Consider the following 25,003-nt stretch of genomic DNA (forward strand, 5'->3'; position numbering starts at 1 on the left):
TCAATAAAAAATATATTTAAAAATAATAGTAGACATTTCTTGGGACAATGGCCCAGCCCATACCCCTCTCCTCTGAACATTGTGTCCCCACCCAAAAGGATGACTCCCTCCCAGCCTCCTGCATGGTCCATGTAACCCTGTATCCCAGCCTGGATACCTGATCCACACTAGACCAATCAGATTCTCCCTAGATGCTAATCTCTCTGGGGCAGTCTTTTTTTTTTTTTTTTTTTTTTTAAGATAAAATTTACATAACAAAATTCACAACTTTAGCCATTTAAAAGTGTGCAGTTCAGTGGTCTTGAATACATGCACAATATTCATCTAATTCCAGAACATTCTCATCATTGAAAAGAAACTCCATAGATATTATCAGTCACTCCCTTTTCTCCCCTTCCCAGGTGCTAGGCAACCACTAATCTATTTTCTGACTCATTAGATTTGCCTATTCTGGATATTTCATATAAATGGAACAATATAATACATTGTCTTTTGTTACCTGGCTTCTTTCACTTGGCATAATGTTTTCATGGTTCATCCATGTTGTAATGTGTATCAGTACTTCATTCCTTTTTATGGCTGATAATATTCCATTGTACAGATATGCAGCTTTTGGTTCATCCCATTCATCAGTTCATTGACATTTGGGTTGTATCTGTTTCCTGACTATTATCAATAATGTTGCTATGAAAATTCATGTACAAGGTTTTCTGTGAACTTACGTTTACCGTTCTCATGCATGTCTAGGAGTGGAATTGCTGGGCCATAAGGTAACTCTATGTTTAACTTTTTGAGGTACTGTCAAAATGACTTCCCGAACCACCACACCATTTTACATTCCCACCAACAGTGTATGAGAATTCCATTTTCTCAACATCCTCACCAACACTTATTCCCCTTTTTAAACATTGTTATTATTATTGCCAGGTCCTACATTTAAATGTCACATTTTCAGAGAGGCCTTCCCTGATGACCCTGTTTACAGTGGGAAGTCCACCCTGGCCCTTCTATATTATATGATTCCGCCGTTTATTTCCTTTATAGAACTTAACACAATGTTTAGTTTTATGTTATCGTCTGTCTCCTTCATTAGATTGTAAACTCCATGGGGCATGATCAGGTCTGTCTGGTTATTTTATCACCGTATCTATTGTAGGACCTAGCACATACCAAGTGGTTAATAAACACTCTGTTGAATGAATGAATGAGTGAATGGACGAACGAACGAACGAATACTTAAGGAGGGAGGAACAGGTTGGGAACCAGCTCTCCAGCAGGCAGCCGGAGCCTGGGTTCCCAGCTCCGAGAGAGAAGGGCTGCAGCTCTGGGAGTCACTAGTATAATCAGACCCTGACAGCGAAATGAGAGCGCCCAGGCTACCTAGTCAGAGAATCACCACCGCGAAACTTGGTAGATTCCTCAGCTCCTCCCCAGCCACACTGAATCAGAATCTCTGAGACTCGCCAATAGGGATCTGCAGGCCTAACACGTTCCGCAGGTGATTCTGATGCATCTTGAGGTTGGAGAGTTGGGCTCTAGAGGAAGAAAGGTGCTTACGCGATGGGGAAAGAGCAGGGGGGGACTGAGACGTTGACGTCGGGCGACTGGCCGCAGGTCGAGGTAGAAGAGGCCTGAAGCTGCTGCCAGCCACGCCTCCGGGCCGGGACCTTTCGTCGCACTTGGCCTCGGGCCGCGCCCCGCCCCGCCCCCACGCCCCGACGCCGCGCCCTCCGATAGGCCGCTGCCCCGCCCGTCCCTGGGCCTCGGCCAATAGGGCCGGCGCGCGCCGGAAGTCGGAAGCCGGAACACGGCATCAGTGGTGGCGGCGTCACCTAGGCAGCTGCCCCTCGGCGCTATGCGAGGCCTCGGGCCAGGTCTGGCGGCGCGGCGACTCCTTCCGCTGCGGATACCCCCGCGGCCGCAGCGGCCACCCGGTCCCCAGCTGTCGAGCGGGCCGACGGTGGCGGGCGCCCTGGTCCGGGCCATGGACGAGCTGCTGCGTCGCTCCGTGCCTGCGACGCCGGTCTACGAGCTGCGGGAGAAGACGCCGGCGCCCGCCGAGGGCCAGTGCGCGGACTTCGTGAGCTTCTACGGCGGCCTGACCGAGGTGGCCGAGCGCGCCGAGCTGCTGGGCCGCCTGGCGCAGGGCTTCGGCGTGGACCACGGCCAGGTGGCCGAGCAGAGCGCCGGCGTGCTCCAGCTGCGCGAGCAGCCGCGGGAGGCGGCCGTGCTGCTGCAGGCAGAGGACCGGCTGCGCTACGCCCTGGTGCCGCGCTACCGCGGCCTCTTCCACCACATCAGCAAGCTGGACGGCGGCGTGCGCTTCCTGGTGCAGCTGCGGGCCGACCTGATCGAGGCGCAGGCCCTCAAGCTGGTGGAGGGGCCGCACGTCCGGGTAAGGCCCCGCCAGGGCCGCCCCGATCCCCTGGCGCCAGGGACAGCCCGGGTCGTGCCCTCCATTGCATCCAGGTCCGTGGGCCCGTGGCAGCCCCTATGTAGTCCTCACTGCCCCTCAAGCCCCAGACACTGCGCTTTCCCTGCCTGGAGTCTTGCACACCTCATTATGAGTCCCCAAACCCCGTCCCCTTCCTTCCCATGCTTTCTGAATCTTAGCTCCCTCTAGTCATGTCTTGCTCCAGTCCTGACTGTGCACAGCTTGTTAGATAAGGCCATCGCCTAATTTGAGAGACTGTCATGCCTCATTCATGATTAGTATGCTTCATAAAGACTTATTTTTTTAGCTGAGAGGTTTCATCTATGTGGTATACTTCAATGGGTACCAAACTGAACACCAAACAGCCTTTCTAAAAACATGGATTGTGTCAGCAGAGTTATGTGTAAGCCATCATCCTAAGAGGTCCTGTGAAATATACAGGGATGACTAGAACTTGAGGTCTCCACTGTCTAGACTAGAGTCTGGGTGCCTACTGGAACTTGATTCTTAATTGCATAGGAGTCTGGAGACTTAGGTAGAATGTCACCTGCCTCAGAATGAAATCATCCATCTACCCTTCAACATGTGGCTGTCCAGTATTTATCTTGTGTGAGGCTTGCTCTAGACTCCCAGGTCACCTGGTCCAGGAGTTTCTGTTCTAGAACGGGAAGAGTGCTTTTCATACATTTGCTCCTTTCATCCTCAGCAAGCCTAGGGAACTATGTCATAGATGAGGCAGGTGCAGTGCCCAGAGTACAGAGCTAGTGAGAGCGCCAGTCTCAATGGCTCCACAGTTGTGTACTGCATCACTACACAGTGACTCTTGGAGTTGACCATTTAACTAGATCTAAAATGAATTTGTTCTCTTAGAATTTGCCCTTTTCTCTAAAGTGGAGGGCGGGTAAAAACAGTTCATTGGTAGCTTTGTTTTATTTAATTTCACTGAGTCAGGTGTTCAGGGTTCTCTAGTTGTGCCTATATTTACTCCTTCTAATACTTGGTGCAAACGTCTGTCTTATCAGCAATCCCAGTGCCCATCTTTCTCTAAAACCAGTGGTCAACCTTTATTCCATTGTTGAAAAGTCATCAGGCTTCATGTCCCAGAAGGATCGCATTTAATGTCTTTCCTTTGGCATTTATGGTGCACAACAAACCATTCTGGACAACGTTTCCATCTTGACTCTCCATTACTCTCTCCTTTCCAGCCATGCTGATTCTTGCATGGAAAGTTCCTGAACCCACATCCCTATGTGATTCCTGTTTGGGAGGCCTGGTAGCAAACGAGCTGCCTCCACCCTTAGCTCATTCACTCAGCTTTTCTAGCCACTCCAGCTCAAAGTGGTCTCACCCAGTTTTGAGCTTCCTGACATTATTGCACCCCTCGCTTGGATTTTATACGTCAACCACAGAATTTAGTGTTGGAAATGTATTACTTCTTCTGCTCCCAACTAGATGATCAGCTCCTTGAAAACTGGAAACCTTGTCTTAAATTTCTTGCATAGCAAAATGATGAATGAAGCATTGAGATAGACTCCTGGGTGCCCCGCCTTAAGACACAGTCCGCACACTAATCATTGCCATTTGTCTTGTCAGATTGCTCCACTCACTGAGTTCTGATCCTGGAAGGAAGCCAGACAGCAGACATTCGGACTGCCCTTGGCAGATTGCAGCGAGTGTTGGCCCTGGGAGGTTTCTAATGCCTCATCCAGTTCTAATCCTCTGATTCTCTGACACTTTACTCAGTGCGTCCCCTTGCTCTTGCCCACATGGGAAAATGCTTAGTTACCCTGCACTGGAGAAGGAACATTGTGGCAGCTGAGAGCTGTGACTTTGAGACTTGACTGAGAAGAAAGGCGTTTGCCCCAGGGAAATCCAGGGCTTTGAGCACCAGGTCTTCAGATGTTCAGGCTTCCTTTCTTTATTTAACCAAGCTGTCCACACAGGTGAGGGGAAAATGTTGTGTACCTACAGGCAAAAAGATATTTTTTAAATATATATATATACATATTTCTACTGATTTCAGAGAGGGAGGGAGAGATAGAAACATCAGTGATGAGAGAATAATTGATCGGCTGCCTCTTGCACGCTCCACACAGGGGATCAAGCCCACAACCCGGGCATGTGCCCTGACCACTGAGCCACGCCAGCTGGGCACAAAGATATTTCTAGAACAAAGGATAAATAATGACAGCCTGACCTTTGTCTCTGCACGTGGTCTGGACACATTGGGTGCAGAAGCCTGTTCTAGTTTCTATCATGCCTCCTCCGTTTCTCTACCTAAATATCCTGTCCTTATATCTAGTATATCTGTTGGTGGCTAAACCTGGTCATTCCCTTCTCCTTTGCTCTACATAGTTACATAAAAAATTTTAAAATCCCTATCATTGAAATCATTCAGAGAATAGTTTTTTTAATCTATAAAAATTGTCATCTGGGATCTGAAATTGTAATCTATCACCAGAGTCGCTTAGTGTCCATCTTGATTCCCTTCTGTCTCATTCTGGATTTTGCATTCCAGTTAAAGAAGTGATAGAGCTAGAACTTCTCGCTTTTAGGGACTCAGTGTTAGAAACCAACAGACGTTTGGCATGTGATGCTGTAGGGCAGGAGTCCCAGACCCCCAGCGGCCTGTGACACTGGGGAGTGGGGAACTCCTGAATTTCTCCCTATGTCAGCACCCCTTCCTGTGTGCACACAGCAGACACCCTGTCACACAGGCATGCTACCTGCCTGGCCCCTGCTGACTTTGGGACTTGCTAGGTAAAGTCAAGTGAACACACACTGGTTTACTGGTACACGTGGGCTTGGACCTGAACATTTACCCTGGAGTGGATTGGTCCACTGCGTGGCTGGCACGAGTTCTTATTTACTGGAGTCTTTAGAATAACTAGCAATGTGAGGCCAGACCTGTCTGATTCTCGGTGTCTTTGGCCAGACAGTATGTATAGTGGAAGAAGTACTGGGTGGGGAGACAAGAGGCAGGTTCCCAATCCTGTCTTTGCCATCCACTGGTTAGAGGCGCGATTTTATGTGACTTTAGCCAAGTCACTTAACTCCCTGGGCCCTTTGGTTCTGCACTGAGGTGAGAAATTCAGCTGGTGGTTGGTATGCTCAAGGTCAGCCTGCTTCTCTTCTAAGCAGTGCCCTGAGGGATATGGTGGAGCTTTGCTAAAAATACGGTTTACAAATGAGGGCAGGTTTGTTAAGACCTCTGCTCTGACCAAGGGTTGTGATTATTGGAAATGTGGGAAGAATCCCGAAGACTGACACTTCATTTCGAGTGTCGCCCAGGATGAAGACCAAAGACATGAGGCCAAGTGGGTCTGTCTCTCTCCTTGGATAGTTTAAGTCAGACAGGTTTCTTTTCTCTCCCATGAGGATCTTAATCCTTTTTTATAAGAAGTTCAGAGTAAGTTTCAAGTCTCTGCTGAGAAGATTTAAGTGCTATATTGAAGAAAGTTTTTACAACCTAGCATAGTCCAATATCTATGTTGTTTTTTTGACATAGCAGATCCGATACACGGATGCCTCCTGAATAAAATGCCCTGTAAATTTGTAGGTGTGTGCCCAGCCCTGCTTGTGAGGTGTGTGTGTGTGTGTGTGTGTGTGTGTGGAACATGGTGGGAAAGGGATATGTGGAGGGGAGGGTGGTATGTGGTTTCTGTGTGTTGGTTTCTAGGCTTTTTGTTTTTCCCCAGGAACATTCCCAAAGGCCCATTTGGGTTGAAGAGTTAGATTTCTTAGATTAAATCACCAATGAAACTGAACTGAACCCCATTATAGCAAAAGGTCTGAGTGCTGTTCAGCAATCTGTGGGAACTAGAGGGAAGTTGGCATTTAGAAAATGAAAGGGTTTCTTGATGGGTGATTTAAACATAGAAATTATGGTGAAATGAGAGGTGTGCATAGGTGGAACATAAGAGAAGGACTAAACATGTGTCAGACACGCTTAGCATCCTCACTGTTGCAATGCCCAGCCCTGGTAGGCACTCGTACAACATTTTTTGGTGGCGTGTCCTGCTTTAAGTTAGTATAGTGGTCCTTGTTGGTTCTGCTAAATTCTGTGCTTAGCTAGGCTAAAAAAAAAAAAAAAAAAAGCCTTATTTGTAGGTGGGAAAGTGGACCCCAGCCATCTGGAGTGTAGCAGCTGCATGAGTTGGAATTGTACCTAAAATGTAACTTCAGCACTATGACCCTTCCCCATAGCTTTCAGGTCCCTTCCCTCAGGGCTTCTGAGCCATGAAAACTAACTCTTCTTCACATATCTGAAATGAGGAGACCTTTATAGCCAAAGACTTCAGAGAGAGTTGGGAGACAGCTTTTTCTCTGCTGAAAGAGTTGGCTGGCCTTCTGAACAGTCATCCGGGATAACTGGAATTGGCAGTCCAGAAAAGACTGAGACCTAACGCTGACTGTGGCATCGCCACGGTAGTCCCAGCAGCTGTATTTCTCAGTCTTGGATTGTTGCTACACGATTGCAGGATTAATGAGCAGATTTCTGCAGCAGTGATTTCTTTCCCTCCTCTTTCTGGGATCCAGTAGCCTTGCTGCAGGGGTGGCTCATCCCAGCCTGAACAGCTTCTTGTACTGTCAGAACTAAGTGGAGACATGTAACCTTTAACCCAGATTCCCGGTTCTTGTGACCAGTGTCACATTTTATAGCTGTCAATAGCCCAAAATAGAATGAAGAGACTTTTAGACAAGGAGCTTTCATCAGTCTAATAATTTCTTTAATAATTACTTCTGAATTAATACTAAAACTAAATCCAGTTTTTTCTGTTACGAATATAATAGAGATGCCAGTACATTTTACATGGAACTGGACTAATGCATTTCTAACCATTTAGTGCAGAGGTTCCTAACCTGGGTCTGTGAACCCCTAGGGATGATCCATAGTTGCGTTTCAAAAGGTCTATGAACCCCAGGAAATTGTATGCAAAATTTAATTAATGTGTGTGCATTTTTCTGGGAAAGGGGTTCCTGGATTTTATCACATGCTTAAGAGAATGTGAGGACCCCGGGAAGATTAAGAACCATTGAAGGCAAATGCAGTAAATACAGTTTTATAAGGAGCTATTCTGTATTGCCTAGCAAAAGAAAATCATTGATTGGCTGCCTCCTGCACACCCCACACTGGGGATCGAGCCCAAAACCCAGGCATATGCCCCAACCAGGAATTGAACCATGACCTCCTAGTTCATAGGTCAATGCTCAACCACTGAACCATGCTGGCTGGGCTAAATGCTTTTTTTTTTTTTAATTCTCACCTGAGGATATGTTTCTTGATTTTTAGAGCAAGAGGAAGGAGAGGAGAGAGAGAGAAAGAGAAACTGATTGGTTGCCTCCTATATGTGCCCTGACCTGGGACTGAACCCACAACCTAGGTATAGGCCCTGACCAGGAATCGAACCCGCAACTGTTGGTGTATGGGATGACACTCCAACCAATTGAAACACCCAACCAGGGCGCTTACATCCTTTTTAAAACAGCTCCATCACATTGTCAACCCTGTGCTTGGTCACTTACGTGGGGAGATGCACACTCTCCTAGGAGGCTAAACTGAGATGGGTCTGCTCCTCTCCTTCCTTATGCACCTCTTGTTCCAATCTTGCTTGGAAGGTTTCAGTGAAAATTATCTTCAGTAGTAAAGTTGACTCAAACAGTTTTCAGAAATAGATCGGATATAAATAAGTGAAGTAAAATTAGAATAATTTCATCAAATCTGATTGCATTGATTGTCAGATACAATATTATTTTATGTCCCATTAAGGTGGGGGGATGCTATCAGTTAAATTGGGCCCTGCCATCTTTTGAAAGTTGCATCCTGACTTGAGAGATGTTAAAGTATGAAAATGCGCATCTTAGAGTTGATGAAATACGGTACCTGGACCCAGGGCCTGCTTCTCCTAGGAAACAAGGAATGATGCTTTGGCTTATCAGAAACTTCCTGAGGGGATGGGACTGGAGCTCTGTGCTGCCTGCATTAGTGCCTCCTTTACAGTACACCACTCATTGCTCTGCTAACTGGTTTTAGTTGTGTTCACTACGGGGAATGAATTGGAGCATATTATTTGATTTGGGAACGTTAATTCAAGTTGACTGCTCCCATTCAGGTATCTTACAGATTGAAGTGGTGGAGGCTGAGTGAAGCGCTGCATTCAGTGTAACTTGGTTGAGGTCAGAGTGCAGTAGCGCTGTCACAGAAAAGCCGGTAAGAAAGCATCTTGCCGTCTCCTTTGAGCTCATGTTTTCATGTTTTAATTCACTGTACTGGTGACAATGCAGCAGAGATGGGCTTGGAAAAGCTGACACTTTCTCTTCTCCTTTTCAGGAGATGAATGGTGTGCTGAAAGGCATGCTCACGGAGTGGTTTTCGTCAGGATTCCTAAACCTCGAACGGGTGACCTGGCATTCGCCATGTGAAGTGCTTCAGAAAATCAGTGAGTAAGTACTCAGCTTGTCACGTTTCTTACATCTTAGCTGAAAGCCAGTCTCCATTCACATGTACATTTTCTTCCAACCCTATAAAACCCAAACACAAATGTTGTGGCTGTCCCCGCAGGTGACATGCAGGGTCTCATTTATGTCCTCATATTTAAAGCACATGGACCCCCTTTTCCCAAGTTCCCATTATCAGAGCTGTATGAATGTACTGGACCAAGTATTTGCATTAATCCAAACAGCATCTATCTCATCATTAAAATTTCTCCCTTGGATAAAATCTCTAAGTTAACAATATTGAACGTAATTCCAACATGTCCAAGACACAGTAAAATGCAGCCTAGTACATCATGGTTGTTCTCACAAACGGGCAGCTCTTCCCGCCTCAGGATCTTCACACTTTGCTGTCTTACATGATCTAAGGTTTGGAAAATGACACTGTTGCCATTGCACATTTTGAAAACAGAACAGTGGGTGGCTGAGGTGGCTAGCCAAACAACCAAGAGACCTGTGTTTGCAGCATTGACTTCAAACTGCAGAGATTCAAAGGAAATAAAAGACATAGAATGTTCAACGCCTGAGCATCTGGTTAGTTTCTGCGTTACAATCTGCTGCATAACTGCTTCCCAAGGGCCTCACAAACTAGTCTTAAGACCGGGTATTAAAATTAGAGCACAGTTTTGCGTGTAAAGTGGTCATTAATTGTAGTTCCTTTTAGTCTGCTGTTTCACATTAAAATAATTTTCTTTAAATTTTCCTGAAGAGGCAATTGAAGTTGTATTTAAAGGATTTATTTGACTTTAGTGAGTAATATGAATCAGAATCAGCAATGGTTATTTAACTTGCAATTGAACATTTGTCTTACCTCATTACAATCTTATCAGGTCTGAGGCTGTGCACCCTGTAAAAAATTGGATGGATATAAAACAACGTGTCGGACCATACAGAAGATGTTACTTCTTTTCTCACTGTTCCACCCCTGAGGAGCCCCTGGTGGTCTTGCATGTGGCGCTGACCAGTGACATCTCCAGCAACATTCAGGTACCTGTGGATGGTAAATTCAGGGCAAGGCAGGCATCCTGCGGAGCCCTTCAGGTTTTTAAACTTGGTTTTATGCCCTTTTTTCAGAAGCTTTAGGCTTTTGTGGATTTTTGAATTGGCTGGATAAAACCTCTTAATTTTGTAGCCACAGAATGTAGATGGGTAGTATGTAGAGAGTTTTGGAATGAGAGCATTTATCTGGGTCTACTGACTTTGAGTTGAGACAGGGTTGAAGTCTATTACAGGACATCTTTGTGAGGCAGAAGAGTTGTGAGGGCAGAAGAGAAGGAAGGGGGCATGGTTCATCTTTTCAGCATTTGTTAAGTGCCTATGGGTAGTTTTAAACGACATGTGATTGAAAAAAGAGACTCAGTGCTGTGTGCCTGATACAGGCCCAGAGCCCTGCCAGGTCTGTTCATCAAATGGAGGTAATGGGGGCCGCGTCTGACAGGCCCTGCCTGTGGCAAGCTTGGCTTCTCCTTAAGGAGTGGGCGAGAATGTCTGAGACATTCCTGCAGACGCATGGGGACTGAGAATAGAGCAGATCTCGATGAAGGTAAAGACAGCTGAGGGAAGGTAGGGACACCTGGGTCACAGCGGGTTTGCTTAGACCAGGAGGCTGTGGTGGGCAAAAGCCTTTGGCATGGGAATGGCCTGTTCGGAAGCTGGAGAGATGATACCAGGTCACAGGATGGGCCCTCTGAGTGGCATTTCTAGTATCAGAAGGTAGAGAAATCGAGCAGGCAAATGAGCAGGTGTAATTTATCACCAGGGAGAAGTCCCTTAGGATTTTGTGTTTGAAAGAGTTGGCATACTCTCACACCAGAATTATTACTACCTCCCTGAGGACAGTTTGCTGATATCTATTAAAATATAAAACGTGCATTCCTTTGACCTAAAGAATGTCACTCTTGATCAACCAAAGGACTTGTATGCATGCATATAAGACTAACCAATGGACATAGACACCAGGGGGGTGAGGGCATGAGTGGGGGGGTGGGGGGCAATAGAGGGATAAGGACACATATGTAATACCTTAGTCAATAAAGGAAAAAAGATTTTAAAAATAAAACTTCCCAGAAAAAGAATAAAACTCCAGTCTTTCCCTGGGTGAGGGGCAGTTGCCTCACATCAGGAAATTGGGGAAGAGCTCTGGGGATTCTTTTCAAATAAACTTTCAACCAATCTTCCTGAAAAAAAAAAAAAAAAGAATTTCACTCTGAGGAATTTATCCTGTGGAGATACTCAGATCTAAGAGTGCAGGTGGTTTCGGCATTGTCTACAGCGTTGAAAGTCTGGAAATGATAACTGGTCCACCTGTAGAGGGTGCGTTAGAGAAATGATGGCATATCCATCTGGTACATCCTCACATGCATGGGACCTTCCTGCAGGCACATGGGGGCAGAAGAGTGTATTTAGGTACTGATTTAGTTTTCTGTTTTTGACATGGAAAGCCAACATTGACAAACTAGTGCATAGAAAACCAGGTTACAGAATAGCGTGTGCAGTATGATCTTATTTATATTAATAATAATTGATTGAGCATTTGCTCAGTGTCTGTCAGCCCTTGAAGCACAATCCATGCATTACTGCTCACAGCACTCTGTGAGTTAGGTATTCCTAGTATTATTAACCATTGTCCTTATTTTAGACCTGAGAAAACTGAGGCTTAGGAGAACTGTAGTCATTTGCCTGTGATGATAGAATAGTTAAGGGTGGGACTGGGGTTCTAGCCCAAGCCCTTAGGGCAGCCACCGTGTGTGTGAGTGTGTGTGTGTGTGTGTGTGTGTGTGTGTGTGTGTGTGTAAGTGTAATTGAGCATCTGGGCTTATGAGAGAATTACGTGTATACACAGTTTTGTGTATACCTACCTATAGCCAAGGAGACAGACCTGGCTGTTCTGTTCATCAAATGGCTAACGGCAGGACTTGGTGTTAGGTTTTGGAGTAATTTGTGATTCCTTCTTTGTGCACTTATTTTTGCCTCTTGCACATTATGTGTATCTCATTTGTATAACCAAAGAAAGATTTCGTTTTTATTTTGAAAACTTTAAAAAAGGAGTTGCTGGAAAGTTTTGAATAAGGAACCACAAGGTAACCTACAGACTTCTTGAAAAGCAAAGTAAATAAATCACCAAGATGAAGATTAATAATGATGGAAAGTGAGGTCTGTCCTTTGAAGCACAGGTGTAGGAGAGAGGCCTGGCCGCAGCCCCAGGAGGTGTCACTGCCTCTGTTTCACTGTCTACCCCACTTCCCTTACAGCAGCAGTTCTTACCTTTTCATCCCCTTTGAGCATCTGAAGGGGATGAAAGCTAAGGACATTTCCCCAGGGACATAGTGCACACCTGCACATTCCATCCACAATTTCAGAAAGTTTGTGGGCTCCCAGGCCTCATCATGGGCAACCACCCCAACTTTAGGAATCACATGTAGCTGATGGAAGTTAGAGTAGTGTAACTGTGTTCAGAAACAAGCTGGTGCCGTCATCAAAGCAAACTGAAAGGTAACCACCCGCTATTCCACTATTGTCAAGTGACCTGCAGAGTATTACGGTTCAAAACACCCTGCAGTCAAAGCTCAAAGCTAATAAAATCAGACTTGGCAAATCATATCTCAGATTGCTTCGAGGAAAAAGAAGAATGTGACACAAAATAAAAAAGGTTCATAGCCCTAGCAGGTTCGGCTCAGTGTGTAGAGCGTCGACCTTCAGACTGAAAGGTCCTGGGTTCAATTTCGGTCAAGGGCACATACCGGGGTTGCTGGCTCGGTCCCCAGTAGAGGTGTGCAGGAGGCAGCCAATCAAGGATTCTCTCTCATCACTGATGTTTCTATCTCTCTCCTCTCGGAAATTAATAAAATATATATATTTTTAAAAGGTACATAGAGCCCTAACTGGTTTGGCTTAGTGGATAGAGCGTTGGCCTGCAGACTGAAGGGTCCTAGATTCGATTCCAGTCAAGGGCATGTACCTTGGTTGCAGGCACATCCCCAATAGGAGGTGTGCAGGAGGCAGCTGATTGATGTTTCTCTCTCATCGATGTTTCTAACTCTATATCCCTCTCCCTTCCTCTCTGTAAAAAAATCAATAAAATATATATTTTTAAAAAAGGTACATAGAAAAGTCAGGAAAAGGTAAATTTCCTGAAAGAAAAAGTATATAGGACTCACTGGTTTCTTGAGAAATCGAAAACACTATAGTTCAGAGAAAGGAGTACAACTAACTAAAGGGGGAACAATCAGAATCAGGCCTTTACAGAAAGGGGCAGGTGGCCTAGACAAAGGGTCAGGTGTTCTCTCTGGGTGTTGAAGGGGAGCCGATTAATCACATTTCAGTTTGCACAACAGCCTGAAAAGGACATAAATTGCTATTCAACAAAGTTTGCACAAGACTTTCAAAGAGAGCAAAATGACATGACATTGAGCACGCAACCCAGGGAAGCGTTCAGTTGCCACCTTCAGGGAGATACCAGACCAGATTTCAGGCCGTGTTTAGTCTTCAGAGCCTGGTCCTTGAGGGGGACACCCTGAGAGAATTTTCATGGCCGGAAGTGAACGGGTGAGATGCTGGATGTGAGAGCAGCCAAGCCCGCTCACCGCCATCATTCATGTCTTGCAGTCAATAGTGAAGGAGTGTCCTCCGACAGAAACAGAGGAGAAGAACAAAATCGCCGCCGCCATGTTTTATTCCATCAGTCTGACCCAGCAAGGCCTGCAGGGGGTAGAGCTGGGGACCTTCCTCATAAAGCGCGTGGTGAAGGAGCTGCAGGTAAGTGAGGCGCCGCTGTGGGACCACTGGGTCTGAGCCCCCTGCCCCTGCTGCAGTGCAGTCAGTAACTAGGTCCTAGGATTGGTGATGGGCAAGGGATGAGATATGAGCTGGGGGTAAGGAAGAGGGTTTAGAAAAGTGCCAGAGGCACTTCCCAGGAGCCTGAGACCACTCAGGGGAGGAGAAAATGGTGTCAGGAAACTAGCTTCTCCCTTGGCCACAAATGCAGATGTGTTCTGAGGACATCAGCTTCTCGGGGACCTTGGATTCTGATTTGCATGTGTTGTCGCAGCATAATCAGTAGGAGTGCCGCCTTCCATTCTCAACTGTCCCGGTTTGGATGGTACATTTTATGGTCATTCTAGCCACACCTGACTGTACCCAGCCACCCTCACCCACTCTCCAGGCTTCTGACCCCTGATGTTTCATCAGCTTGGGCTTTCTCATCATTAGAGGGAGTGTCGAGGTTAGACCAGATAGCTTACAAAAGAGTGGCTTTTTAAAATACATACATACATTCATATATACATATACATACATATATATATATCCTCTTTTTCTTTATTGCCCTGGGAAGAACACTTTAACCATCCTACAACAGCACTGTTCAGGTTCACTCTGGGTCTAGGCTTTTTAAAATTATCTCATAAGGGGCTAGGGTAAACTATAATGAGTAGAATCTAATTATTAGGTAAAATAATTGGACTGTTAATAATTGGCTCTGAGAGTGATGTTCTCTGCTTTGGGTAGTTTCAACACAACTGCAACCCAAGTTCTTCCTTAGAGACGGAGTGGAATTAAAATGTGTACGTGCTTCATATTAAATTCATAATCATTTTTAAATCTGAGGACTCAGATGCATATCAGCTTCGTTAGAATCACTCTGCCTCTTTTCCCCAGGGGTGGTAAGAAGCCACATCTGATTAATATCAACTTTGCTGAAGGTGTAAATGAATGGGGCAGGAAGAGGGTGACTTTGTAAGACAGGCGATCAAAGGGGGCGGAATCCGGGGTCCTGGGGATTCACCCATAGGCTCTGGTTCTCAGTCAGAGTTAGCCCCTCGGCCCAGGAGCCATCCTGACGGTTGGCCGCTCAGCCACCACTCAGCTGTACCCCAGAGAGTCATCAGAAAGGATCTCAAGGAAGCGTATCCCCTCCTGCCTGGTGACAGCGTGGTTAGGAAAGTAATGCTATAGTTTCATCTTTTGATATTCTGTTGTTTAAATTGTTTTTGAATTGTAATGATAATGAGAAAATGGTCATGATATAGGTTCATAAAGCAGGATATAAAATAACAGTCTCACCAATGTAAAAATTGCCTAGAGAAAGACCAGGAGTTATACTTTATCAGACTATTGAGAGTGGTTATCTCAGAGTAGAGGAGTGTTATTGTTTTCTTTGCTTCTGTCAGAAATCTTTAAAAATTTTTCTATAGTGAGCATATATATTGCATTTATAAACCAGAAATACTAGACTTTTAAAAATGATCATTGAGATCTCTATAATTTGAATAATGATTGACCTGTGTTGGCTGATGTGGAAAAAGACCCATTGCCTCCCCTTATGTCCCATCCTCTGCACCCACTGTGGTATAGCTGGGAAATCAGTTATTTATTCAACCGTCATTAGGTACTGTGTGCCAAGCACCAAACCAGATTGTGTGGCTGCACAGATGTCTGTGGGTGGAGAATGTATGCCAGAAAGACACACTCTGCAGCCGGAAGACTGCACACCAGGTCCCACTTCGCAGCATGGCTCTGATTTCCCGCGGTTCCCTGACCATTGAGAGGTGCAGATGGAGACACCACCTAAAGGCTTGCCTGGGGGCTCAGGATGCCTCCAGGGCCTGGCCCATATCAGATTCATAATGTTCCTTGAAAGAAGGAAGTCAGTGCATATCAAACATCACTTTGTAAGCCACACAGCATACCCAGGTTAGTGATACATAAATGATAAGTGGACAGATGTTTCTGGGTGGGTGACACACCTGCTGAATTCTCTGTGTGTGTGTGTTCTCTCCACCTCCTTTCCCCACCCTACCATGCCTTACAGAAAGAGTTTCCTCACCTTGGGACATTTTCAAGTCTGTCTCCTATACCTGGCTTCACCAAATGGCTCCTGGGGCTTCTGAACTCACAAGCAAAGGATCATGGGAGGAATGAATTATTTACAGATTCTGAGTGTAAAGAAATCTCTGAGATCACAGGGAGTCCCCTTAATGAGACCCTCAAGGTCCTTCTCAGCAGTAATGAATGGGTGAAGTCTGAAAAGCTGGCCAAGGCACTCCAGGCCCCCCTGATGAGGCTCTGTGCCTGGTACCTGTATGGAGAGAAGCACCGGGGCTACGCCCTGAACCCCGTGGCAAACTTCCACCTGCAGAACGGGGCTGTAATGTGGCGCATCAACTGGATGGCAGACCTCAGCTTCAAGGGTATCACTGGCTCGTGTGGCATGATGGTCAACTACCGGTATTACCTGGAGGAGACGGCCACCAACAGCACCAACTACCTCGGCTCAAAGAACATCAAGGCTTCTGAGCAGGTCCTCAACCTGGTGGCCCAGTTCCAGAAGAACAGCAAACTTTAAACCTTGCCTGAAGCAGACGTAACGTCCCGGCTCCGGAAAGGATAATTTTCTGGGTGGGTCGGGTGATGGTGGTGATGATGTATCAAAAGGGAACTCTTTTAGTAAAGCAAAGTGACACTGTTCTCTTGCCCACAGCAGGGTTACACTGGCAGGCCGGGCCCTAACTTCCACGATGCAAGGGAAAGTGCGGGCCCTGACTTGAGACGGTGGTGGGTACAGGTGGACACAGACTGGGCGGGGATGCAGTGCTTTCTCCCAAAGATTCTTTTGTTGCCTTTGGCCTGGCTCCCTGCCCAGGGTTGGTGCTGTGGGCCCTGTGGCTTCAGAAAGCTTTAGAGCCTCTTCCGGCTGTCATCCCAGGTGGATCAGTCAGCCTCTCAAGGATGCAGGCACATGGCCCCAGTGAGAACAGATTTTTCTTCAAGCTTAGAACATAATTCAGCCATGGTGACTTGAGCCACTGCTCTCCACTCATGGCAAAGGGATAGAGGGCTATGCTACGACTTACTAGTTATATTTTGGAGATTGCAAATGTATGGAAAGGTTCATGACTTTGCACAGAGTTTACTAAGTTAAATCACTGAACACCAAAGGTGGTGTTGCTTAGGGCTTAAAATCAGTTATGGACTTTAAATTTTTTAGTGATTCAAGTTCATAATGAACTTAATAGTAAAGAACATGTTTGTTCTGCAAAGCATTAAACACATTTAAGATCACGTGGTGGTTGTCTTTGAGATCTGAGACCTTATAAGCTAGAATCAGCTCAAATGTCAGCTGTGCCTTTGGTCCCCAGCCAGCCCGTTGGCATGTTTGGGGGCTCCGTGAAGAGGCCCTAGTGTGTGGCCTTCATCAGAGATGTAGAGAGAAATGATACCATGGTTACAGGATGGAGGGCAGGTATGTGCCTCTGCATGTCTGTGTTCGCAGTGTTTGTGATGTCCTCGGGTAGAGAGGTCACCTTGCCTTCCTTGCTTTTCATCTTCCACAACTGTCCCCTGTCCTTCCCTATCTTGTTCTGCATGTGATAGACAGCATGGTGGTGGTCACTACGAGAACTTTTGCTTTTTCTGAATCCTGGTCGAAGCTGTCTCATGCTTCTTTGCATTGCTTTGAGCTAATCCTGAAAGCCCTTGGGCTCTAGTGTTACTTGCAGGATTCTGGTCATCAGTCCTGGCATCCTGTTGGTCCCCCTTTTAAAGACGGAATTCCTCATGGCGGGTGATGGGGTCTGCCAATGCCCCATGCCCTTCGAGTGTCTGTACCAGAGTTTCCACCCCTGTTAGTCGCCCCCAGGCTCCAAGATCAACAGCTGCTCTGCAGCAGGCGTGCCATAGAGAAGGTGAGTGGATGTGGATGGTACTATGGTCTATATGTTTGTGCCCCCCCCCCAAAAAAAAAAAATTTTACATGTGGAAATTCTAACCCCCAGAGGTGATGGTGTTAATGGGTAGGACCTTTGGGTGGTGATTAGGTCATAAGGGTGGACTCCTCATGAATGGGATTAGTGCCCTATAAAAGAGACCCCAACAGCTCCTTCCCCCGTTTCACCATGTGAGGATATAAGAAGTCTGCAATCCAGGAGAGGCCCTCACCCGACCATGCAGCACCCTGACCTCTAGTTTCCAGCCTTCAGAGCTATAAGCAAGGAATTTCTGCTACTTACAAGCCACACAGTGGTATTTCATAGCAGCTTGAACAGACTGAGGTGGATGGATCCTCCTTCCCTGTGCCTCAGTCCCAATCACTGAAGGAAAGAGCTTGATATGCTGAGCCAGAATTCCCCCACCTCATGAATGTCGCAGGAAACCCCTCATTGCTTGCTTCTCACACTTACCCTACAGCCCCTAGAAGCAGAAGGCCTGGCTCCCACTTTCTCTGAGGGATGATTAGACTGCCCAGTTGTACATATGTTGTCCTTAGCACAATGATCATAGCAGAGCAGGAGTCAATATCAGTGGCCAGGTTTGGAGGCAACAAAAAAAGGTTACTCAGCTGATCTTAGCATTGGGAATTCACATCCTCCAGGAGAGCCCTGTGCCTTGCCCAGGTGACATCATCACAAGTGACATCATCACAAGGCAACCTAGTAGCTCTGGGTGTAGGCGCTGTCTCCAAGACCTGGTTTCCATCTCATTGCTCTTAGTGGACCCTAGCAATCACTCTGACCACAGTCCTCTGAAAAATGCCCTGCAGTGTGACGGTCTCATAGTAGGTGCTCAATAAATTGTCACTGTGCTTTCCATAGCTCCCCAGGTTCAAGGCTGAAGCCATGAAGCCTGTTCCTCCTCAATGTCTCCCCCACCACCACAGGTATCCTCATCTCACTACCTTGGTGTCTGTAATTCTGACAGACCTAGATCTTCATCCCGTTTCCCTGGAGGTTCAGTTGTGGGCTCTGCCAGAATTCGGAATAATTCTGGTTCAAGGGGTGCTAATGGACTTGGAGCCAACCTGCTCTGACTTGCTCATGGGTCCCCTTTTGTTCTGGAAGACAATGCATGGCATAAAGGTTGAGTCCACCAGCTTTGGCTCCAGCCAGTGCCCAGGTCAAATCACAGCCCCACCTCGTCCCAGCTGGGTAGCCTGGGGCAATGCACCTGTTCTTTTCTGTCCATAAATGTGTGTAACCATAGCACCTACCTCGGGGTCTACTGAGAGGGTCAAGGAAAACGACATATATAAAGCATTGTAATAAGGACAGTAGCTGCACTTGAATGCTTTATATAAGTGCACAGTTACTGTCCTTATTACAAATGTTCAGACATCTGGACTTTTAAAAATATATATGTTTTAATTGACTTCAGAGAGAGGAAGGGCCAGGGAGAGGGAGAGACATCAATGATGAGAGAGAATCATTGATCAGCTGCCTCCTGCTCGCCCCCTTCTGGGGATCGAGCCTGCAACCTGAGCATGATCCCTGACTGGGAATCAAACCCTGACCTTGTTCATAGGTCGACACTCAACCACTGAACCACACCAGCCAGGCATCTGGACTTTGTTGCACTTGCCTTATGTGGGTTCTGGAATCTGTCATCCCCTTATTTGTCAGTGTTTGGCCATTTTCTGGCTTCTGTTCACAGTTTCTACAAGGTGACTAAGTGGAGTAATTTGTTCCCAGGAATTTCTACTCTGTTCACTGTGTGAGTGCTTGAGGCATTCTCAGCACCCCTGGTATCTAAGCAGCACCCCAATTCCAGTTGGGGACCCGACTAAGCAGCATGGCCCAAGCTCTCCCAGCTGCTATCTTGTCCAACAGCCCCCAACTAGCCCTGCCTGGTGGGCTGGAGTCACTCTGATGCCTGCCTTCCCCTTCCCTTCGTCTCTCCCTCTGCCAGAGCTGGATCGTCCCTGGATCCAGATGTATAGCAACTAAGGGTTGTGTTGCTCTGCCCTCTCTTGGTCCTCTGAGGGCATAACACTCCTGCGAAAAGGGGCCACTTCTTGTTCAGTATGTAGCTTAAAAGGAGTTGGTATCTCTAACATTTTGCATCGGTTTATTCTGGGCTTTGTTTGAAATTAAGCATAAGGTGCACTTAAGACTTAAATGGAGCAAACATCTCTTTCTGATTTTTAATTGGATTCTAAGACACTCACTGGAATATCAAATCCATTTTTATCTATTCTTAGAAACAAAAGCCGTCCAATGGTTTCTCCGCACTGCAGAAAGTTCTGCATTAGTTTCCATTTAGCAAAATCTATAGAGGTGAACCCCAGGTCTCTTGCACCTTTGGTTTTTTCTCTTTTTTTCTGAATTACATTTGCATTTCCCAAATAGTTAATACTTAATCATCCAGCAAAGGAGAAAGAAACAGTATCTCTGCTCTGGGCCAGATATTCTCCACACTGAAGCCTAAGGGAGTGTTTCTCACTGGCAGATGAGGAAACTGAGGCTCAGAGAGGGCCGAGCAGCTGGCGAGGGTGGGCCAGGGCCAGAGCATGCGTTTCCACCACACTGACCTGCCTCCCAACCAGGCAGCCCAGGCAAAGCTGCAGGGGAGGAGCCCTGCCCTTACGGAACCGCTGGGTGACTAAGGCCTATCAGGGAAGTTCCCTTCCAACACACAAAAAGGGAAATTAAAAAGCCACACTTCTCTGCAGTCCCACTTACATCTCTCTCAAACTAGACAGTGTCCCCTTCCCGCCAGGCTAAGTGGGGCTGCCCGCCTGGCTGTGAACACAAGTCTGACGTCCGCTCCCTATGCGGAATGCTGATGTCACTGGCTCCTTCCTGGGACTGAGAGGGGACTTGAGGAGGTAGGCAGGTCTGGAGTGTAGCGTGGTGCCTGCAGCACAGCAGCTGGCTCCTTGGGTGGTGACGGTGCCCTGGCTGGAGAAGAAGGAGCCTGCAACCCCCCCCCTGCTGCCTGGGCCACTGTCACATGGGGTCAGAGACTCATTCTGATGCTAAAAATGGTTCTGAGCCTGAACAACTGGATCCAAATCAGCTGTCATTGTGTGCGCTGTCCACCCCATTTGCCACTAGATGGCAGTGTTGTCTCTTCCTTTCCTAAACTTGGAGCTTAACCTAAGTTAACAGGTGCAAACCGACCCTGGTATTAAACCTGTACCCAGATCCTGCACATCACAAGGGCATGGATCTGGGGCCGCCCGCCCAAGCCTGCTGCTCTCCTGCCTCTAGGATAACTTCCCCCACAGACGCAAAAGGTCCTCGAGAGACTTTTGAAAGGACAAAAATTGGAAAAGGATGAAACGAGATGATCACTTTTTCCAAGAGCCACCAGAGTAGCACGCATCTCACAAGGGAAGCACTTTGAAGGGTCCTGTCTCTGGACACAAGGTGACCTGCTCTCTTGGGCTCTAAGGCTGGCCCCGCAGGTATGTTCTCAAGAGCCCCGCAACAAGTACGAGGAGCCGAGGAAAGCCATCTGCAGGCAGAACTCAGAACCCGCTCCTGCCGGAGGAACTGCCCTCGGGGGCCGGAGGTGGTGGCTTCCCAGTGGGACCTGGCACCGTGATGGTGGGGGACTGGTGGGCCTTCTGGAGCTCCACAAATACTTCATTAAGCTTTCACTTAAACATTGTATTTGTAACTTTTAACTGAAGCGAAAACAATCTATTCATCAGTGTGAGCTATCAAATATTGGTGCCACCAACCTGCCAGCTTGTGATACAAGCTAAACTCAACTTCATTAAACCCTCAGAGTACCCCGGCTTCTCCCAAAATCTGTTGACTTGAGCACCCTGAGAGAACTATCTAAACCTATAATAATTTGCAGCTTTTTATCAGCATGGCTCAGAGCTCTCTGTACTGGGCAGCCTCACAGATCAGCTTGTCAGAACAAGCACCAGACATCCCAAACCCCTCCTTTCCAGTGTTTGCTATTGCCAAATAGCCTTGTTGCTAAAAGTTAGATTTCTACCCAAGATCTCAGGATCATGCAGCCACCACCCTCCAGTGAAGCAGCTGAGAGCTGAACTTCTGAAGAGTGTGATGTATTAAAAACAACAGTGACAATAGTCCTGGCCTTAGACCCAGGCAAACACACACACAGGAGAAATTGATTAATGGACACTTGACACCTTTGTCCCTCCAAACTAAACCTCCACCCGTGCACCAACATCGGTCGAGCCCAGAGAAACACGCTCCACCTCTCTTGCTTTATGTCCTTGGGTCAAAAGCCAGTGTGCCCAAACGCGGGGGAGGCCATAGGTGGTCCTGTCCCCTACACACACACACACACACACACACACACACACACACACACACACACACACACACACAGCAACACTGCTTTAGAGCAGAGGGAGGATTTGAGTGGCAGGAGAGATGAGGTAAGAGGAAGACCCATCCATTCAGTTGTCAGGTACTTCCTTTACCTGAGAGGAAAGCCAACGATTCCTACAGGACCAAGCCTGGCTTCCCACAGGACGGTGTGAATTATGAATTATGTCTGCCTGTGCTTTATTGCTCACCCAAACTCACCAGCCCACCACAGAACCTCAGACATGACTCTGGTCACCTTTGTTATATTGATGGCCTTCAGACATAGAGAAACCATAGCTCCTAAAGTTGTTTTCAATTTTGTGATTACAAAGGACTGTTAGCTGTGACACAGGCTTGGACCCATTTTATTTAAACCCAGACATGCTTCTAATCCTTGCATCATTACTTGTGAGCTGGGTGGCCATTACTGAATTTGCTATAAGTAAGTGTATTCATTTTAATTTATAAAACAGATATAAACAAAAAACAGATATGAACCAGTAAAATATTTTTTTTTATTTTAGAATATTTGATACTGGTACTCCAAGTGAGATTTTGTTCATTAAAAGCCTTTGCAGCTGCTGGGGGAAGGTTTGGGAATGCTGAACGAGATGATTTGCAGCCCTTCTGAATGGCAGTGGCCACTCTGGCATCTGGGACCCCCTTCTCCCGCACCCAGTCTATTCTCACTCCTACCACAGGGCAGCTACTGGCTCCGCCTCCTTTTGGAAGGCTCTATGATCTAGCTTCTCCTTGGCGGCTCCGTCCAGAAAGCTCAAGTAAAGAAAGGCAGTTTCTGGTCACAGGTATGGAGGGCCGCCTGTCTGAGATGCCCGGGGCACACAGGCCTGGGTCCTGGGTGCATTCCCACACACACAGCTTGCAGAGGTTCAGACCTGGGCCCCAGCCCAGGCCGCAAGCAGGTGATGGCACTGGCTGGCCCTAGTAACACCCGCCCCAGCCCAGAGTTCTGAAGCCCCAATTGCAGGGCCTCTCACCTGGCAACCTCTTATCAGACTTACCTTGGCAAGATGTACCCATTTTCAAGGTGCCCCCACTGAGACTGAGTGCTCTGTGGAGCCACTATGGGAGGGAGCTGGGCCTGGCCAGGCCGCTAGGGCCCCTCTGAGCCTTCCTCCTACTGAGCACCCAGCCAGACTAGGCAGGACTTTGTGATGCGACAAACAGGCCAGCCTGGCCCCTTGTCCCCCAACTTTCCTGTTGCCACACCCAGGTGGGGGCCCCCGGAGGAGGGCGAGTCCCCCGTGCCTGCACCTCTCCATCTAGTGCCATTCACCTGTCAGCCCCCAGCACCCCACCTTTATTATCAGGTAAGGAGGGGCCAGAGGCCTGGGGGGTTACGGCCTTCTCCAGGGGAGCCGTGGGGTCTGGTATGTGGGCCAGAGAGGAGGAGAGTCTCCAGAGGGGTGGCTCTGCCCTGGAGTGAGGACAGGTAATCGTGCTGTAGAGTCAGGGAGCCTGGGTGGGAACCCCAGCACCGTGCTTGTCATCCGGCAACCCCTGAGCCTCAATACCCCAATAGTAAAAGGGGCTAAGTCTGGTTCCTCCCTCGAAGCGCTGCCTGAAGGGTGAAGGGCGCTCCTCTGTGGGACGCCCCAGCACACACCCCGTGTGCGGGAGGTGCTTATAACACGCCACCGGCCATTGTCATCAGGCCACACAGATGGTGCCACTCACTCCCATTGCAGCTAGGAGTGGGTGGCTTCCGGAGCACCGGGTTCAATGCCACCCCTTCTTGAGGAGCAGTCCTCACCAGTGCCCACCCACCGCCACCAGGCCTGGGAGACAGGGCAGTGCTCGCCTGGGCTCTGTCAGGCTGACCCCGCTCGGCCTTAGGCTTTCTGACTGGCGTCTAGGCTGGGGCGGAGCCTGACATGTGGTGAACGAGCCCCCCTTACATGCCCTCCTACTGAACCTCTGTGCTTCAGTGGGGCCTCGAGTCCTGCAGAGGAACTGCAGACCTGGCAGACGCCCAAGGCCCCCACCCCTGCTGCAGCCTCACACCAGCCTTTGCTCGCACTGTTTCCCAGCCTGGGTTTCTCTGTCCAGCTAACCCCACCCAGGGCTCTCGCCGCACTAGCAGTGCGCTCCCTGTCCTTTGAGTAAAGGCAGAGCTACGGTGTGAGCCCTGGTTTCTCTGGGTCCACCACACCAGGCACTGCCCATGGGAAGCACCTGGCACTCAGTCCCACCCAGACCCCAATCAGAGTCCCACCAGCCCCACCCCCAGAACACCGCTAGCATGGCAGGACCCACATCTGGGTTAGCCCTGGCCTTGTCGGGTCACTCCAGCCCCACTCCTGCTCCTCCCAACCCTTGGCCTCTGCTCCCCCTGAACCCTTGACCTCTGCCACCCCTCCTGCACCTCAGGCCCTTGACTTGGTCAGGAGCCCCTTTTATTCCTCCTCAGCTGCTCTGCCAAGATTGAGCTCCTGGGGTTCTGAGCCCAGCCAGCCTTGCCACTTACTGGGGGGGTGACCTTGGGAAGGAAGCTGGCGCCCTGTGAAGTATTGCACATGACATGCTAAACTCTGTGGGCAGGGTGAATGCTCTGTACGTAAATGGTCCCCCATCTCCTTTCTGGGGAGCACCCACCCCTTGAACACTCAGATTCACCCGGAGCAGGGGCAGCAGCCCTCACCATGATTGGTAGAGCTTCACTCCCCTACAGTCTGATTTCCTGCTTTCAGTGGCCTCCAAGGTTGACAGCAAAGCTCCTGGGCTGCCAGGCCGCAGCCATGCTGATGAGGTCAGGCAAGCCAGCTGCGCCACGTGCTGCCTGCGTCCCTGACCTTGGGCAGCCTCGGAGCTGGGCTCTGGGAGGGGAGAGGCACCAGTGCCTCACTGCCGGGAACCTCATTCTCTGCCTGTGGAGGCACCACGCCTCCCCAACTCGCAGAAAGGGGAGCGAGGTACATAGCTGGGCAGGAACCACACTTAAGCCCAAACCTGAAACTTGGAAGGAAAGCTAATCCTAAACAAAATC

The 25,003-nt window shown here is 48.1% G+C and overlaps 1 protein-coding gene across 2 annotated transcripts; it reads left to right on the forward strand.

Moving 5' to 3' along the window:
- The first annotated feature begins 1,801 nt into the window (after positions 1 to 1,801).
- On the forward strand, positions 1,802 to 16,984 carry MLYCD (malonyl-CoA decarboxylase). Of its 2 annotated transcripts, XM_080645985.1 has the most exons (6): positions 1,805 to 2,119; positions 2,171 to 2,395; positions 8,766 to 8,878; positions 9,760 to 9,916; positions 13,535 to 13,684; positions 15,738 to 16,984. In XM_080645985.1, exons 1-6 carry the CDS (start codon positions 1,856 to 1,858, stop codon positions 16,269 to 16,271), a joined length of 1,443 nt encoding a protein of 480 aa, XP_080502111.1. In that variant the 5' UTR covers positions 1,805 to 1,855; the 3' UTR covers positions 16,272 to 16,984. The 2 variants fall into 2 exon arrangements, with proteins under 2 accessions (XP_080502110.1, XP_080502111.1); XM_080645984.1 differs by having other exon boundaries at positions 1,802 to 2,395.
- The last annotated feature ends 8,019 nt before the right edge of the window (positions 16,985 to 25,003 follow it).

This window comes from Plecotus auritus, assembly GCF_963455305.1.
Source record: "Plecotus auritus genome assembly, chromosome: 10".
NCBI classification, from domain to species: domain Eukaryota; kingdom Metazoa; phylum Chordata; class Mammalia; order Chiroptera; family Vespertilionidae; genus Plecotus; species Plecotus auritus.